Source organism: Ascidia mentula, chromosome 2 (assembly GCF_947561715.1).
Source record: "Ascidia mentula chromosome 2, kaAscMent1.1, whole genome shotgun sequence".
Taxonomy (NCBI): domain Eukaryota; kingdom Metazoa; phylum Chordata; class Ascidiacea; order Phlebobranchia; family Ascidiidae; genus Ascidia; species Ascidia mentula.
In genome coordinates, this window is record NC_138567.1 from 6,427,801 (window position 1) to 6,443,759 (window position 15,959).

At 40.0% G+C, this 15,959-nt stretch overlaps 2 protein-coding genes across 2 annotated transcripts; one reads left to right on the forward strand and one right to left on the reverse strand.

The window, feature by feature from the left end:
* Positions 1-2,171: 2,171 nt before the first annotated feature.
* On the reverse strand, positions 2,172-4,317 carry LOC145889526 (uncharacterized). The gene has a single exon (XM_082980495.1). It carries the CDS (start codon positions 4,281-4,283, stop codon positions 2,280-2,282), a length of 2,004 nt encoding a protein of 667 aa, XP_082836621.1. The 5' UTR covers positions 4,284-4,317; the 3' UTR covers positions 2,172-2,279.
* A 9,531-nt stretch (positions 4,318-13,848) lies between these two features.
* LOC145888887 (coiled-coil domain-containing protein 42 homolog) lies at positions 13,849-15,783 on the forward strand. Its single transcript, XM_082979758.1, has 7 exons — positions 13,849-14,020; positions 14,102-14,207; positions 14,445-14,635; positions 14,748-14,919; positions 14,982-15,170; positions 15,437-15,571; positions 15,654-15,783. Exons 1-7 carry the CDS (start codon positions 13,965-13,967, stop codon positions 15,738-15,740), a joined length of 936 nt encoding a protein of 311 aa, XP_082835884.1. The 5' UTR covers positions 13,849-13,964; the 3' UTR covers positions 15,741-15,783.
* Positions 15,784-15,959: the final 176 nt, after the last annotated feature.

The following is a 15,959-nucleotide window of genomic DNA, read 5'->3' on the forward strand; positions in this document are numbered from 1 at the left end:
TTAAGCCCCGGTAAATTTTCACCACAACACAGGCCCGCACGATTCTCAGCAGCAAATTAGAGCTGCCTATAAGTTTGTACGTTCAATTACAGTACAATTTATAAACGTCCACCCTGTTTTGCCAGAAAACAAAAATTCTGATGAAAGTGCTCTGTTTTAATGACCCTAAGACGTTCGAAATGTCATGCTTTGTGAGATAAGTAAAATATGCCTAAATTTTCGAAGGAATCAACATATGAACAGAAAGAGCGTAAAAAACAATTAAAACGCATCATAAAAATTAAAACGCATCAGCGCTAGCGTGTAAACTTTATCCACAGTGTAACATATACCCTTTGTCTATTGTCAAAATGCTTTTTATTTTAGTTGTGGCCACCGATTGCCGCTTTTTAGCATCGTAGAAATGTATGGGTAATAAATTACCGGGGACAAAGGTTAGAAAGAAGCTCGTCGAACCCGCGCGCTTGACAGTAAAATTAGAACAAATACTTATACGTACCTTAAAAATAAATTCACTTTTCAAAGGCATCAACATGAATGTGGAAAACGCGCACAGAGTGCAGACAACATGCACCAGAAAGTAGCTGTAGGGGCCACATCGTTCCAACATATTCAAATAAACTTTTTCACAATAATCCCGCAACCTGTAAATTAAACCTAACGATCAATGAGAATTTACGTTGCCTTGACTATTATCAATATCTATGTCATATTTGACCCGGTATCTATGTAGTTTCTTGTCGCCTCAATTCTGCTAATCTTAGTTTTAAATCTGGACTCTGGTATTTTGTGTGTTTTGAATGCTCTTTGTGCACCACAAGCATTATATCGCTAAGGCTCGTGCTATTAAGACTGTTTAAAACTGTCTGTTACAAGAAGTGCACTGGAAAAAAGAGCACTAACGCTAAAGAAGCTTCTCTTTTCTGATTTAGAAACGTTAGTCAAGCCGAGGACGCAGCCGCCACAGAAACTTTATCTGACCTAAATAACATTTTTTGTACGTGGCATTCTGATACTGTGGGCATGGGGTGCAATGCAATATAACTCACTTTCTGCATTTGGCAATAATTAACTTCAAGTTGCAATTGTTTGCAATAGGCGGGTGTGCGACTGACGATAAACTCAATTATCCGAAATCAACGTTGTTTTTCTTCTGGTAAAACTGACGTATAGTTTTGTTAACTTTGGTTATTCGAAAATGTGGTGATGTATGCATCTTGCTCTCAGCAAATCCGAATGTTTTGTTGTCACAGGAAACTTGCACTTCTGCTTGGGCACCTCGGTCAGTTTCAACGCTGAATATCATGATCCATATGCAGAACAGGGATAACATTTATAATTTTATGTATATAGTGTTGTGTACTATTTGGGCTTTTTTAAAGAAACCGCCAACCTGTTTTGTATATGTAATTGCACTCTTTTGTGACGCCGCGTGTGTATCACAACCAATGTAGAGTAAACACTAGGTGGCACGGTTACTCAGCATTGATCAAGCGCCCTACCCGTGAACCTAGCAGAAACCCTGATCGGGATTCGTGGTCAGGATATCTTGGGTCCAAATCCTGCTGTGGTAAAAAAAACTTAATCGTTCGTGCTTTATGACATAGCCCTCGGACCAACCACCAATCCCATTTTAAAACACGCACAGAGTTAGGCTTAAAACGTCTACCGGCAGTTTTATTCGAACCTAGTACACGTTTCGTATGTAGGATGCACCGCAGCTAGCCGTTGTTTGAAACCATCTTTAAGTGGAAGTTGCTGCGGGCCTTGCGACGTGTTTTGCTGTAATCAACCCCCTCGTTTCGTTAAAACATGGAGAATTTATCGCCACGTTTTTTTTTAAATACATATTTGAGTTTGTGAGTTTGTCAAGTCACAAGCGACGACACGTGAAAAACCCACTAATAATATTTTTGTGTCGTCACAGAGATTTCCTAAACTTGTTTTCCAGAATGATTTCAAGTTTTTGCATTGTCCACATTCATTAAATAATCTAAGTTAATTTATAATGCTAACTCCAATATTGGCCAATCCCCAGGAAGGAAGTAGGCCTATTTTTACCGGAAAATATCGGATGATATGAAATCAAACTGGACACGAGCTTAAATAGTTTTTAAAATGTTGGTCGATGTACAATGTGCTTAGACATTCGTTTAAGAAGCAAGAAAATAAACGTTTTTATTTCAAAAATAACACAGAAAATAGTGAAGGGTTAGATGTTTGCCCGACATAACAAAAAACAAAACTCCGAATAAATAGATCCAAAAATGGTTAAAAAATCAAGTCGCCTTCCATCTCTTACAGTTGTCGTCTCCTTCGCTTCCACAAACGTTTTCTCTCTTCAAGCTTGCAATAACCGGTATCCGCCTTCCTTCGGTATTGCTCGCCGAACCGCAGCGCAACAGCGGGCTTCGAAAACGCGTCTCGTTCTCCTTTTGGGTAGTTTCCCGAACAGAAGACTTTACTTCTGCAACGTCCTTACCGGGATCGCTTGCAACCCTTTTAACGCCAGCTCTGACCACACGGTCGTCATTGTTTTGTTGTGCCCCGTTGCGGCGACTGTGCTTGTCGCTTCTGTAACCACTGCTTGTAAACTCGAGCCTAGCTTTCACCTTGGCCTCCATGAAGGACCAACCTCCCATCCAACGGGCAAGTTCCGTCAGGCGCTGGTCAAAGCGAATGGCATGAATAGGAGGCCGGGTTTGGAAGTCCTCTATTAGTCCAAGCACATGCCAAGTCCAACGCAGCAAAAGTTCCCTACTTGTGTCGCTTATTCCGTTTAGTGTACTGCCCAAATGCTGCAACAGCTTTACATAACCCCAGAGGTAGCGCAAAGGCGTTACGTACGTAAGTTCGGACGGCGGACAAACGAGGTAGTGATCTATAAAAAGGTTTGCCACGTTTGAGGGCAGTCTATGTAACTCTTCGTCTAAAAGTTCGATAGTGCTGTGTGCCTCGTCTAGAATGAGTTTCGATTCCCGATCCAATTTGTTCTCCGACCTGGGATCCGAAATTGTTCTAGGATCCAAAGACTTTTGTTCGGGTATCGAATCTGGCGTGGGTTTCGGATTCGATTCCTTTTTCGGTTCCGATCTTGAAACAGGATTGGGTTCCGGTTTTAACTTGGGATGCGGCACAGGCTTCGGATTCGGATTCGGTTCTGCCTTCGACATTGGTTTTGAATCCGGCTTAGGGATCGTTTTGACATGCGGCACAGGCTTCGGATGCGACACAGGCTTCGGGTTTGGATTCGGTTCTGCTTTCGACATTGGTTTTGAATCCGGCTTAGGGATCGTTTTGGCATGTGGCACAGGCTTCGGATTCGGTTCGGTTTTCGACATTGGCTTCGAATCCGGCTTAGGGCTCGTTTTTGCATGTGGCACAGGCTTCGTGTGCGACACAGGCTTTGGATTCGGATTCGGTTCTGCTTTTGAGATTGGTTTCAAATCCAGCTTAGGGCTCGTTTTTGCATGAGGCACAGACTTCGGATGCGACACAGGCTTTGGATTCGGATTCGGTTCTGATTTTGACGTTGGTTTCAAATCCGGCTTAGAGCTCGTTTTGGCATGTGGCACAGGCTTCGGTTCGGCTTTCGACATTGGCTTTAAATCCGGCTTAGGGCTCACCTTCGAATGTGGCACAGGCTTCGGATTGGGTTCTGCCTTCGACAATGGCTTTGAATCCGGCTTAGAGCTCGCCTTCTTGTCGTTTTGTGAATTGATTCTGGATGCAGGAGATTTGTTACTGGAATGACTCTTTGTTTCTTTCTCGCGAAAGCGCGGCAATTCTGTTTGAACCGCGGTTGTCTTTTTACGGGGTTCTGGCTTTGGTGCAGGCTTGTGACATGGCTTCGTCATTGTTGATCTCGTCTGCGTGGAAAGCCTTTCAGTCATTGTGGAGCTCACCTGGGTGGGAAACTTATCGGTCATTGTTGATCTCGAATGTCTCGAGACTTTCGGTTTGTTGCGCGTCTCAGTAGCCTTTGTACACATCAATGTCTTCGGAGGGTCCATTGTCATCGTAGACTGACACGCTTGCTTTCGCGTCGACGTCTGAGTCTCCGCGCAAGATTGTTTGGCCGGTGGCAGCGTTTGAGTTGCGACGCAGATCTTTAACCTCGAGCACGTCTCGCAAGGTTTCGGCCCCTGGACGAGCATGGAGAGCGCTTGCAAAAACCACTTGGACGAACATTCGAAAGTCTGGCAGAGCTGAGCGTCTTCTCTCTTGTCGGGTTTAATGAGGACGTTGTAGGTCCCGAATACCTTGGCCAGTTTCGTGTCCATTGTGTTGCTCGTTTAAGTCTACAATTATTTTGCCTAAAGAGTGGCTGAAACAAGAAGCGTTTTAATTTAACCTTGCACAGAAACCGGAGAACAATGACCCGAACTAAACAGAGTTTCAACAAGCCAGCAGAAAAGGAATGTCACACAGAGGGCATTTGCAGGAAAATTGCGATACGATTAACAAAAAACAAACAAGCGTGAAATACGAATTCAACAACACAATGCTTGTAGTACGCTTGCAAATAAGTTGTTAGGTTAGGTTTCGTGTACATACACTGAATAAGCAGTAATATAAAATACAAAATATTAGATCGCACCAAAAGTTGTCGCCAAGTACAGAAAACTAGAAAGCCGATGAATTTGATGACAAAGAATGATTGAAATAAATACACATTCAAATGCTTTCGGTGGATAGCAGTGCAGGGCAGTAATCGATAAATAAGTTGGGAATTTAGTAATCGAGTCTGTTGGGAATTTAGTGGTCGACTGTAGCACTGGAAGTCATTTGGGACAAATCTACGAACTGAATGCCCGTTGACAATGCAAGTTTGGGGTCAATGAATTCAACAACAATAAACCAATCACAAAAACAGTACACGAACACAAGAATGCGGTGCTTGCCCTTTCGAACCTTCCAAGTAAGCGCACAGTAAGATGATATAATCAGTGAGAAAAAGAAGGCAAGTACAGCAAGGTGTGCAAACCGCTGCTTTAGGTATTTATAACCGCTGCTTTAGGTATTTATAAACGGAACAATGTGGGCCTACTGTCTTCGTCGTTCAGGAATTTTAATCTTTATGTTGCCGCCATAATGCGACCAACAGATCAGCAAGTAAATGTAAAGCATTGTTGTCGTTTGAAAGCAGAGTTAAAGGAAACACTGTTTGATTATATGGCGCGTTGTATACAATAGTTTTGCAGCGACATGCGTAGACAGACGAGCGTGGTCAATAATTCAGTCACATTGTTTAGAGCGCTCGGCGCCGACAGGTGTTCTAATTTACTGTGAAGATAATTAGTGTGCAAACATATGACAATGGAAACACACGTTTGTGTGGCCACGTTACTCATGAACACACAAATATTGTAATACCTGCAAGCTACAACAAGCTATTCATTGCTTGCTTGCAAGCGTAAAAAACACATACAACAGAGGTAGCAATAAATGCCAAACAACATTAGCAAGAAAAGGAATATTAAAATTTTTAACTAACGCCACTAAAACTAAACTAGCGTTGCATACAGTACAGTAGGGTCAAGGGCGGACCCAGAAATTTCTTCAGGGAGGGCGGTTGCAATCAAAAATTCATAGTGAAGCAATAAAGGCAATTTTGTGCGCTACATATGCATACTAGTAGGCTATGATGAGCTAAAATCAGTTTCAAGAAAACTCCTTTCGTTTCCCACTACATCGGCTATGTTCAGCGTTACGGCATGCTCTAGGCCCAGGTGGACAATCGCCCCCTTCCAACCACTACACAGTGCAATTAAACAGACATCGCTGTGAAGGTTAAGCAATGGATTGCAACCTTGTCCATTCCGGAAGCGCTCGCGTCATCTGGCAATAGATAAAAGCTGAATAACAGACCCTGATTGGTCACTGATTGCCAAATCAAAATACCACTTGAAGGCCAAACATTGATTAAGTCCAACAGCAATCCCTTTCATGACTCTAAATGTTTTAAAAACAAGCAAATTTATATGTAGACTACGTGCTCGAAACGTTTTTGCGACAAGATACCTTGCAACTAAACGCACTCAGTGTTTAACAAAATATGAACCAACAGTACGTTGATGCATTTCAATTTAACACATCCAACTGAAAAACAAGACATCGCCTTCAACACTGCGCCGTGAATGCGTGTCCTTTATATATGAGACATGTGGTTCTGATTGAGACAGCGGAGGCGACTGCCTTTTTCTCGCCTGGGAGTTGATAGCGGACGCTTGCAAACTGCCCCTGGAAACAGTGCAGCTGTAATTGTTAACAAGCTGCCAATGTGATGAATGTGTCACAGATACAACCCCTGCGACAACCATTACATGTACGACATGTCATAATTTCGAACCGTCCGAACGCAGTGATGCCATTTTTTATGTTAGTATTGATTAAAGACAATTTTTATAAGGAATAATGCTTCTTGGGCAAATGAAAACCAAGAGAATATCAGCTTTGTAACGCCGCATACCAGTGTATCTCAAAATAGGTTTCCGGCATCAAACCGACGTCTCCCACGCATAGGTATAAAGTTGACATTTGCCTTCAAAGTTAAAATGTCAGGTAAATTGTCAAAGTGACAACTCAAAAGTATCCAACAAATCCAATGAAAACATGGCCGACCTTTGCACACATGACAGTCTTTTGCAAACGGCTGGTGGGTGTACAAGTTATATATGTTGTTCATATTCGCCGAATGTTTTGAGAAGTTTTGTTGCACAAGCATTGACCAACCACAATTGGACCGTTTTTTAATTTGGGATTTGTGGATTTATGGCCCCATTATAAGTAGTATAGGTTTCTCGTGGAAATAATAGTAACGACTCCGTTGTTAATGTCATACAAACCACAGTCGAATAATTAAATAAACACTCAAAGTTATTTTCGCGTCCATAAGACAAGACAGAGAACTATAGATACATAAGAAGCAAACTGAGGGACAGCAATGAGTGTTACTATAAACGCCGTTGCTTCATCGTGTTCCGTAGTAAGTGCTGTTATTTTCTTTCGTCATTATATATGGCAATTAAAGGTAGCAGAGTTGTTTGGTTCGAAATTTCTTGACATACGAAGTCAGGGGAGTGTTCTTACGTCACAGAAAGAACTTCGACATTGCAGGTGTGAATGCCTTACATAGCCTACTTTGTTGTAACTAGGCGAATTCCAATCGACTTCCACGAAGTGACCGGCTAAAAGCTTTTCCTAGAAGCGTTCAGCAATCGCGCTGGTTCGATTACAGCATTCCTTGGCCTACGGTCGAGTATCAGGTTATAATTGCCGTCTGATTAGGCGAAATTCCACACCAAGCGCACCAACGAATCTCCATTAATGAGATGTTACGGTACCTAAACGTTGAAATGTAAAACTTCTACGACATACACTACAACGGAGTGACGAATATGCAATAGAAAATTATATGACGAGTTTAGCACATAAAACAGTAGTACTGATGTTTTCGTGACTACTGTACATGTAAAATATTACGGCAGGTTTATATATTTGAATTCTTTGATAATGGTAAAAACACCTGTTTTTGTTAGAAAAACGGTTTCATTTTACCCGACAAGAAAACAAAAGCTATACCCGCATCAAAGACCTCATTGTCCTCTTTTGCGAGGCTACTGCAGCACAACAACTGGCAATCAGGCGAATTACAAGTTAGCACAGCGCTGTCCAAAGATAAGAAAATGCCCTTCGGGCGTTTGGCAACTTTTGCTGAATCGGGAAGCTGAAGACAGCACTTTTTAATGTGACACACAAAGCATTCGTGCGGTCTTATCGCACACAAAGAATAACGTTTCAAAAGTGCCACAACATGAGGTCAAATGTGTCGCAAGTTTGAAGTGCAACTGCGATAGCAACAGGCTTGAAAAATGCCATATTTACAACTTCAAAACTTACTGTGCGCTGCTAAAAACGAACAGGGTTGCCAACATCCATTGCCCTCGTCGGGAAGCCACTGGATTCATAAAATAGTTTCGCTTTGCAGGCAATAACCTGTCATAAGGTTTCTGTGTCCCCGCAGTCACCTTAATTGTTTGTAATGCCTCAAACTATAGGCTAATGTGATACAGAAGAAATGGTTCATTTGAACTTACACAAATGGGCGTCAACAACGGCTAATTCTGGATCGGTGAGGCAACACTTTCAACATAAGACATTATGCTAACTAATACAAATATAAATCTACAGTTCTGATTCTTTTTTGCCTTCTACTGCTTATGACTCTCTGACGTAAAGTGTTATACAGTGGAAAACGTTAGACTTCTGTGGTCAATATTTAAATAATTTGTATACATATAGTCAGTAAAGTGCAATCAAAACAGGATACGCGTTTAATATCCCATAGCACGAAAGTTTACATTCGTTTCCTGAAACACAATAAAGTCGACCATCGCCTCCACAACATATTGTGCATTGCAGAGCCCTCTTGCTCAAGCTATATACACACAAGGTATATGACATAAGCCATTACATATGAGATGGGTCACGATTGATTTGCATTTTTAGACTGATTGTGACGTAACATTTATAGTCGAAGAACTGGATTACAAGTTGACAAATAATTTGTGGGTTCTAGCGTTCAACCATATAGTTTCTGTTCGTGCACTTGCACTCGTTCATGATCAAAGAATTTCTTTGGCCCGAATCGACCTAATTCATTTCTTTTGTTTCAAAGCGGCAGATGCCGTTCGTTCGCAATCCCTTTGCCCCTAAAACTTTCGAACAATTATACTGCGTGTGGAACTGGGATTAGGAAATGGGGGTGGCTTGGCTAGGGATTACTTTGTGTTATGATCTCCACCGCGGGCATGTGCGGTCCACAGCCCGTTGATTAAAACGAATAAACTGCTGGTCGCAAAGCAGCGGGAGACACTTGAAAAAAAACGACCCGATAGATATACGGTCGGACAGATGGTGGACGTATAGTTACTGAGAAAACAAGCGCCGACACCGACATCACGATGACACCGAGTATGATTGCAATGTACGGTTTCATATTTAAGGTACACCCTTGTGCCATGCTTGCAATGAGTCATGATTGAATTCGAAAAAAATAGATTCTATTTGAATAAGCGATACCGTTGATGCATGTATTCAACGCCAAACAACCGACTTAGGATTACTAGCAGGTATTGTTATAAAATCTGTTACTGAGTCTTTGTTGGCCATATAGAAAATAAGAGATTCAAAGTATACAAATTTTCAATAGAGAGATGGGTTTACTTTAGTTGATTTTATACGATCACTTTTCGTATAGAAGTGATTTAAATATTAGAAAAAGTTATGCACTAAACAATCCACAAGAAACAATCATGATTGCCATGGAAGCGCAGAAAGACAATAGCTTTAAATATATTCTTGACATTACTTAACTTGATTCTATTGATTATATTCGTTTGTATCCTCTATCATAATTTTGTTTACTATGTAGTTTGAAACCTTCGGCTAGCCCGATTTTGGGCCCAACAAGGCCAATTAACGGATAACAAGCTTAGGCCGAGAATGGTAAACAAGCCACACGGTAACGCGCAATGAACTATACTACTCCAAGGTCTCCAGAAATCATTGTCCAACAGAGAAATAATAACAAAAATATATGAAAGTAAATCACCTAGTGCGTGTTTCACTCTCATAACTACTACTGTGATTTCGTAAGTCGGCAGTCAACACACTGAGTTCTCGTTCCAACCTGTTTCCACCACCTCTTCCTGTTTCGTCACAACAGCCTGCATAGTAACCCAGCCTGTGTCCAGCAACCAATCGCGTCAGTATGTAGCGGAACTGGACAAGAGTTGATTAAGAGGTCCTCTCGGCACGAAAGGATTTAGTGCAATAATACGCTGACGTCTCGCACCGAAAAAAGGAAGTGGGCTGGTTAAGTTCCAAACAAACCGCCGATTGGAATCAAAGTGTATTTAAGAGTAAAACAAGCCAACTAGCAAATCAGGTCGCACGCCAATTCTAATCGTTGTGTTTCCTAACTTGACTGACTTTATTTGAAAACCTGATGTGAAACTACGAAACTATTTTTTTGTGAACATAATACACTTATAACATACATGAGTATATCGAATCAAAATGCCAAGTGAAACTCGTCATTACAAACAAGACTGGACACTTATCGCGTAGCAACCGTGGGTCAAAACACAATTGACCTTTCATTTTGAAATGAGATGCTCTGACGTATGCGCATATCCCCGTAAATCTATATACCGTAGAAGTCGAATTAAGAGATTCCGAACGTTAATGAAGTAATGAACAATTGGTAAGAATATCCTTTCTGATCTGTACACTTGAAATAAAGTCGCACACGAGTTCTTTTGTTTGATTCCTAACCTGACTTTAACTAAAAACCTGATATTTATATTTTTTTATGAAGATCAGTTGACACATTATAGACACACGTATTAATAACTACACAATCCGATATACGAGTACAGTGAGTTAAAATTTGAAGTGTTAAGCTAAGCAAAGAAGTGAGTTACATAAGGAAGTTTAATCACTTTATATACACGGGAAAGAGACGGTTTAAGAGTTCTGGAAAAGGATTGTATAAAGGCTTACGGTTAACATACATTTGACGGTTTGAAATGACAACAAAGAAAGATTGTCATCCAACCTAATGGTCAGCAGCCTTTTATCATGACAAACAAGTACTCGAAAACCAAAGCGGAACCAAAATTTCTAGGAGTTGCGCGACAACGATTCCGCGGGAAACGCACAGTCGCTAAACGACACTGCATGGACAGGTCGCGTTGAAATCGCGTGCGAGCAATCAATTACATGCTAAGCCAGGGGTGGCCAGACCTGCTTCATGCTCGAGTCGCATATAACAAAATCCAGTTTCAAAAGAGCCACAACACAAACACAATAAAAAATACGAATTTATTCACTCACAGCGAAGTGCAGCTATTGATTAATGTTAGTGCTGCGTGGTGATACTGTGAGTCTCCACCTGGGCTGCAAGATGTTTGAAATTAGGCTGATATGACGTTAACTCGCCAAGACCGGGAAAATGCATGTCAATTCATCAATGCTAATTCATTAAAGAGCCGCAATCAAAGGCTCAAAGAGCCGCAGTTTGGCCACTGCTGTGCTAAGCAAACAAAACCAGGAGCATCTCGTGCGAGCACAAGACTGGACAGTTCAAAGACTAACGGTCAGGAAACAGTTAACAAAAGAAAGACAAGTACCCAAAGACAATGATGGACTTTTCACAGGAGAAACCCAACTTCTCTAAGGCGACACTTTTTGTCTGGCTAATGAATCGCGTGAGAACACAAATGTCGCGTGGGAACTATAATAGCGTTTGAAAAGTAATATCACACTACAAACTAGATCGAATAACGTGAGAAAACAACCGCTGTTATACATTTGAAATGAGATGCTTTGACAAATACGCATACCCCTGTATACCTATTTAATACTGTATTCAAGTCGAATCAAGAGATACATTCAGAATATTCAAAAGACGTAATCTGACTGTTTTGTGACCAATGTTCATAATATCTTGAATGTCATTTTACGTAAACACGTAACAACAAAGGACAAAAATTGCCCCAAAACAGGGACGTGCTTTTCACGCACGGAAACTGGCACCTTTAAGACGGCTAAAACCGTTTTGCGGGTCAGTTAAAAACAGTTAATTGATCATGACAACATAGCGTGAGAAAGTCGCTGGGGAAACGAACAGTTTAAACAAGACCGGACACATCGCGTGGAAATTAAAACCGTGTGAAAAGCGGGATTGGATTGCGTGGGAAAGTGACCGCACCTGTACGCTTTGGAATGGAATGCGTTGGACGAGAAGGCAAACCCTAATACAACGCAGGACCTTTGTAACGTAATTTTACGCTACATTTCAACGTTTGCATTTATGGATTTCGGTTGCATGGTCAGTTTGCCATTGTTCGGAATCTCTTTCCACTGAGTTGTGGGCATTCCCAGGCCGTCTTGTCAAATGTGTTTCATTTCAAAGTGTTGCGATAACAACGGTTGTACATTCACGTGATTTGTGTCCTTTGTGTGATATGGTTTAACAGCTGTTTTGGCATCATGTTAATCTCAAGTGATTTAGTAGCTAGTTTGAAAGTGTTTGGTTTGGTCGCTTAGAGACTTTAAGTTTTCCCATGTGACTGTCCTTTACCGCTGACCTTTGCTTTCTATGATCTCTGTTGACTGTTAATTTGCTTTGTTCTCCGCTTTATATAACGTGTGTTATGTGTGTAGCTTGTGTGAATCAGTAGGGGTAATAGTGGTTCTTTTGGTTCTGTTCAATTCTGTCTGAGCGTTCGGGCGTAAATTCACTCAGTTTGGCGTTGGTACCATTGCGTGTATTAATTTCGGATCCCAAATTGTTCATTGTAAATAAAAAGTTTTCAATTTAATTCAAGTTACGAAAACACAACAATTAGAACTCACGTGCGATCTTATGTCAAATGCGTTAATTAAATAAGATTTTCCATCGATCATAAATTATATTGTTAAGACCCGACTTGAGGCTAATATGTATTATACAGGTCGCAACAACCTTAATACAAGGCACAGAGGGTCCCGAACGTTAATAACCAAATCTGGTCATTTGTGGGATCAATGCTCTTATTATCCCAGCCAGCGTGTTGCAATATCATGATATTTAACTAGTAGCTGAAAATAAAATGCGATGGAGCAATAAGCAGGGTCGTACTCTGTGAAGGGTTGATTGCGACTGAATTGGTCCCTTTACTTGACCTAAAACTAACCCCGCGATGACGCATTTAACGTTTTCCTCAGTATACAAAACATTTGGAACGATATAAAGTGCAGTTGCATTTGGAAGTCTTATCTTTGTCAGACTTTTCAAACACAAACCTTATGGAAACCACCGGCTCGTAAATAATATCTTGTTCTTTTGCAAATTATCATTCGTAGATTATTTGCATCCATTTGCATTGTTTAATCAATATTGGAACATGAATTCTTGTGCAAATCAAACCATGTGCATATTGCGCCAAAAAACAACACAATAGAAATAAAATGGCATGGACACTGATAAACCCATGAAGGTTATAGAGTCCGGCAAAATGTAACCGATCAAAATCAAATTTCTAAACGCTTACACGCAAACACAACCACAAGATTTTCCTCTTTGACACCGACAATCAACAATTCCACAGAGTTTGTCAAGTTCATGCGAGTAGTTTACGCTAACAGTGCCTTCTGGCCCGTCTCATACAAACATGTCTAAATTCCGAGTTCCCAATGTTTCTACTTTTCTGATTACAAACTGACTGTCTGGTGCATTAAATATATACGATTTATATAAAACTTTGGGGCCGCGGAAAAGGTGTTCATGCACGTGGAAACTTTTTAAATGAAAACGCGCAAACATCACGCAAATTCGGCGCTGCGTTATCAAAGCATGGACAACCGTGACGCGAAATACGAACTTTAAGCGTCAGAAGCACAACATTGTAACACAGTCGAAAAATTATTCAACTCAAAACAAAACCAGCAAATATTATGAAGTCAATTGGTTAAATTATATGAAATACCCCCTGGCTTCATGCCACAAAAATAATATTTATATTTTTGTGTGCGACTGGACACCGCTGCGTTGTTGCCCTGGCAACAATTTTGGCTTAAATGCGACCCGCATAGTGTCGTTGTTTTTACATATACAAAAAAATTAAAATAACCACGTGCAGCAAAACATAATTTTGTTTGCATTATTGACGTTATAGTGTTAAAAAGTATTTAGTATTTTAAATCAAAGTAATTTGTAACCCAATATCTTGATCAACTATTTTACCGCAATGGATATTTTGTACACTCGCTCACTTTTGTTGTTTACAGTTTGGGAAAAATGTTCACCAAATTGTGTGCAATCGATTGAAGAGTGTATTGATATAACTGTATCGCATTAGCAAAGATTTTCGAATTTCTTTTCGTTTTATCATTACAATACATAGCATCTAAAGATGACGGTGAACCTCGAGGATTATTTCCGCAGCACATTCGAGGATAAGCTCCTTGTGTAAGTTATATTTGGACTTCAATTGCTAAATTGCTGTTAACTGATAAACCATGCTAAAAACTAATATGTGTTTATTGACAGTAAAATGCCGGAGAGAGAAGATGACCATCTCACACCTGCCACAAGATTATTGGAAAAAAGAAGAGAGATGGCTGAGGTGGAACAAGCACTTGCGGCTCAAAAAGAGGTTTCTCTTTGTTTTATATATACTAAAAATGTCATATGCAAAAATTTACTATCTAATGCAACAATGTAAACAAATCATTCTCCAAATGCAGCCAACAGTTACCGATAACAATTTCCTTTGTGAATTGCAAACTTTCCAATCTGACGTTTTTGCCATTGTTTCATTTTGCCTAACCATGGTAGCCAGTTGTGTAACAAGAAATCTGTCTTGTAATGTATGTACACAATACATTGACAGGAATTCCAAATGAAAATGGAAAGCTTACAACAACGCAGAGAAGAACTTGAAAGAAAAGAACACCAGCTTAAAGAGTCTTTACTGAAATTTGATAAATTTTTAAAAGAAAATGACTCAAAACGAGCTCGTGCAGACAAAAAGACAGAAGATGAAAAAGAATTGCGCAAGGGTAAAGAAAAAGACATTGAAAGGTACATATGTAAACCAAGTTGTACCTTCTTTTTGAACTATTTTCACTATTTAGGTTTAAAACTTGCCTACAAGTGTGTTAGAGCACAAATATTGCATGTTTTTTCACCACAGATTAAAAGATGAAATTGACGACCTGTCAAAGGAGCGTGACCGCTATCAGAAAAAGTTGGAGAAAAACTCAATATTTCAAAAATACATGGAGCGAGTACAGGAGTCAACTGATGAGTTTAGCGAAATAAGGGAAATCATCTCCAGATATGACACCCTGGTTGCCACACACATTGTAATTATAAAGAATCCAAATTTTGAACTTTTTTCTATTTTTTATACTTACCTTGGTTGTAGGACTTATTGGAGCGGGATCAAAAAAATCAAGATGCAATCGAAAAAGAAAAAGGCAGACTGGTGAAGTTCACGGAAGAAAAAAACAATGAGATTTTGTATTACAACAACCAGCTTGCCCAGCTTCAAACCAGACTTGACCAGGCACAAAGCAAGGCAGTGAAATGGGAAAGCAAATGGACCCACATCCAGGTATTACTGGCTGCAATAAAATTGTGTGTAAAACAAATAGTAGTTATACAGTTTGCACTTAGATGGCAATACTTTTAACAAAAGTAGAAACAGATTCCACTGCACTCGTTTCTTGCTATTTTCTTCTTTTTATTTTATTTTTTCATAAACAAAGCTTTCTACGTCCAATATTGCCTCCCAATTTGGATAAAAAACATTTTTGTTCAGCACCTGCATAAAATAGTTTTTAAATAACTACAAAATAAACATATTACTTTGTGAAATAGAACACTGCAGCCAAGAAAACACTTCTGCTGGGAAGAATAAAGATAGCCACTCACAACTTATTCCAGCTTGTAAATAAGCACCTGAAACAGCAAGCCACTGTGCCTCTCGAAAACACTGCCCTGCAACTTGAAAAGGTAGTGGAGTTACCACACAATCTGTCAACTATGAAAACAATACATTTCAACAGAGTACTCATGCATTGCACTTGTATTTTAGATTCAAATGTTCATCCAAGATTTGAGCCAGATAACTATGGAAATAAAGCGAGTAGAAGCCGCATCACATGCTGCTGCTGCTATATGAAAAGAATTTTTGTTTAAGTTTTTATGTAAATGGTTTATCGCACTTTCGTTTGTTACAACATCATCAGTAAAACTTCATATTTCAAATGATAAACTAATTTTACTACATGCAGCTAAAGTTATAATTGTTAAGGTTGAGGTTAGGCTTTTGATATTGTTTACCATCAACTGACTAGTGAGGAAGAGATTTTATTGCTACATCCTTGATAAATATAGTTAT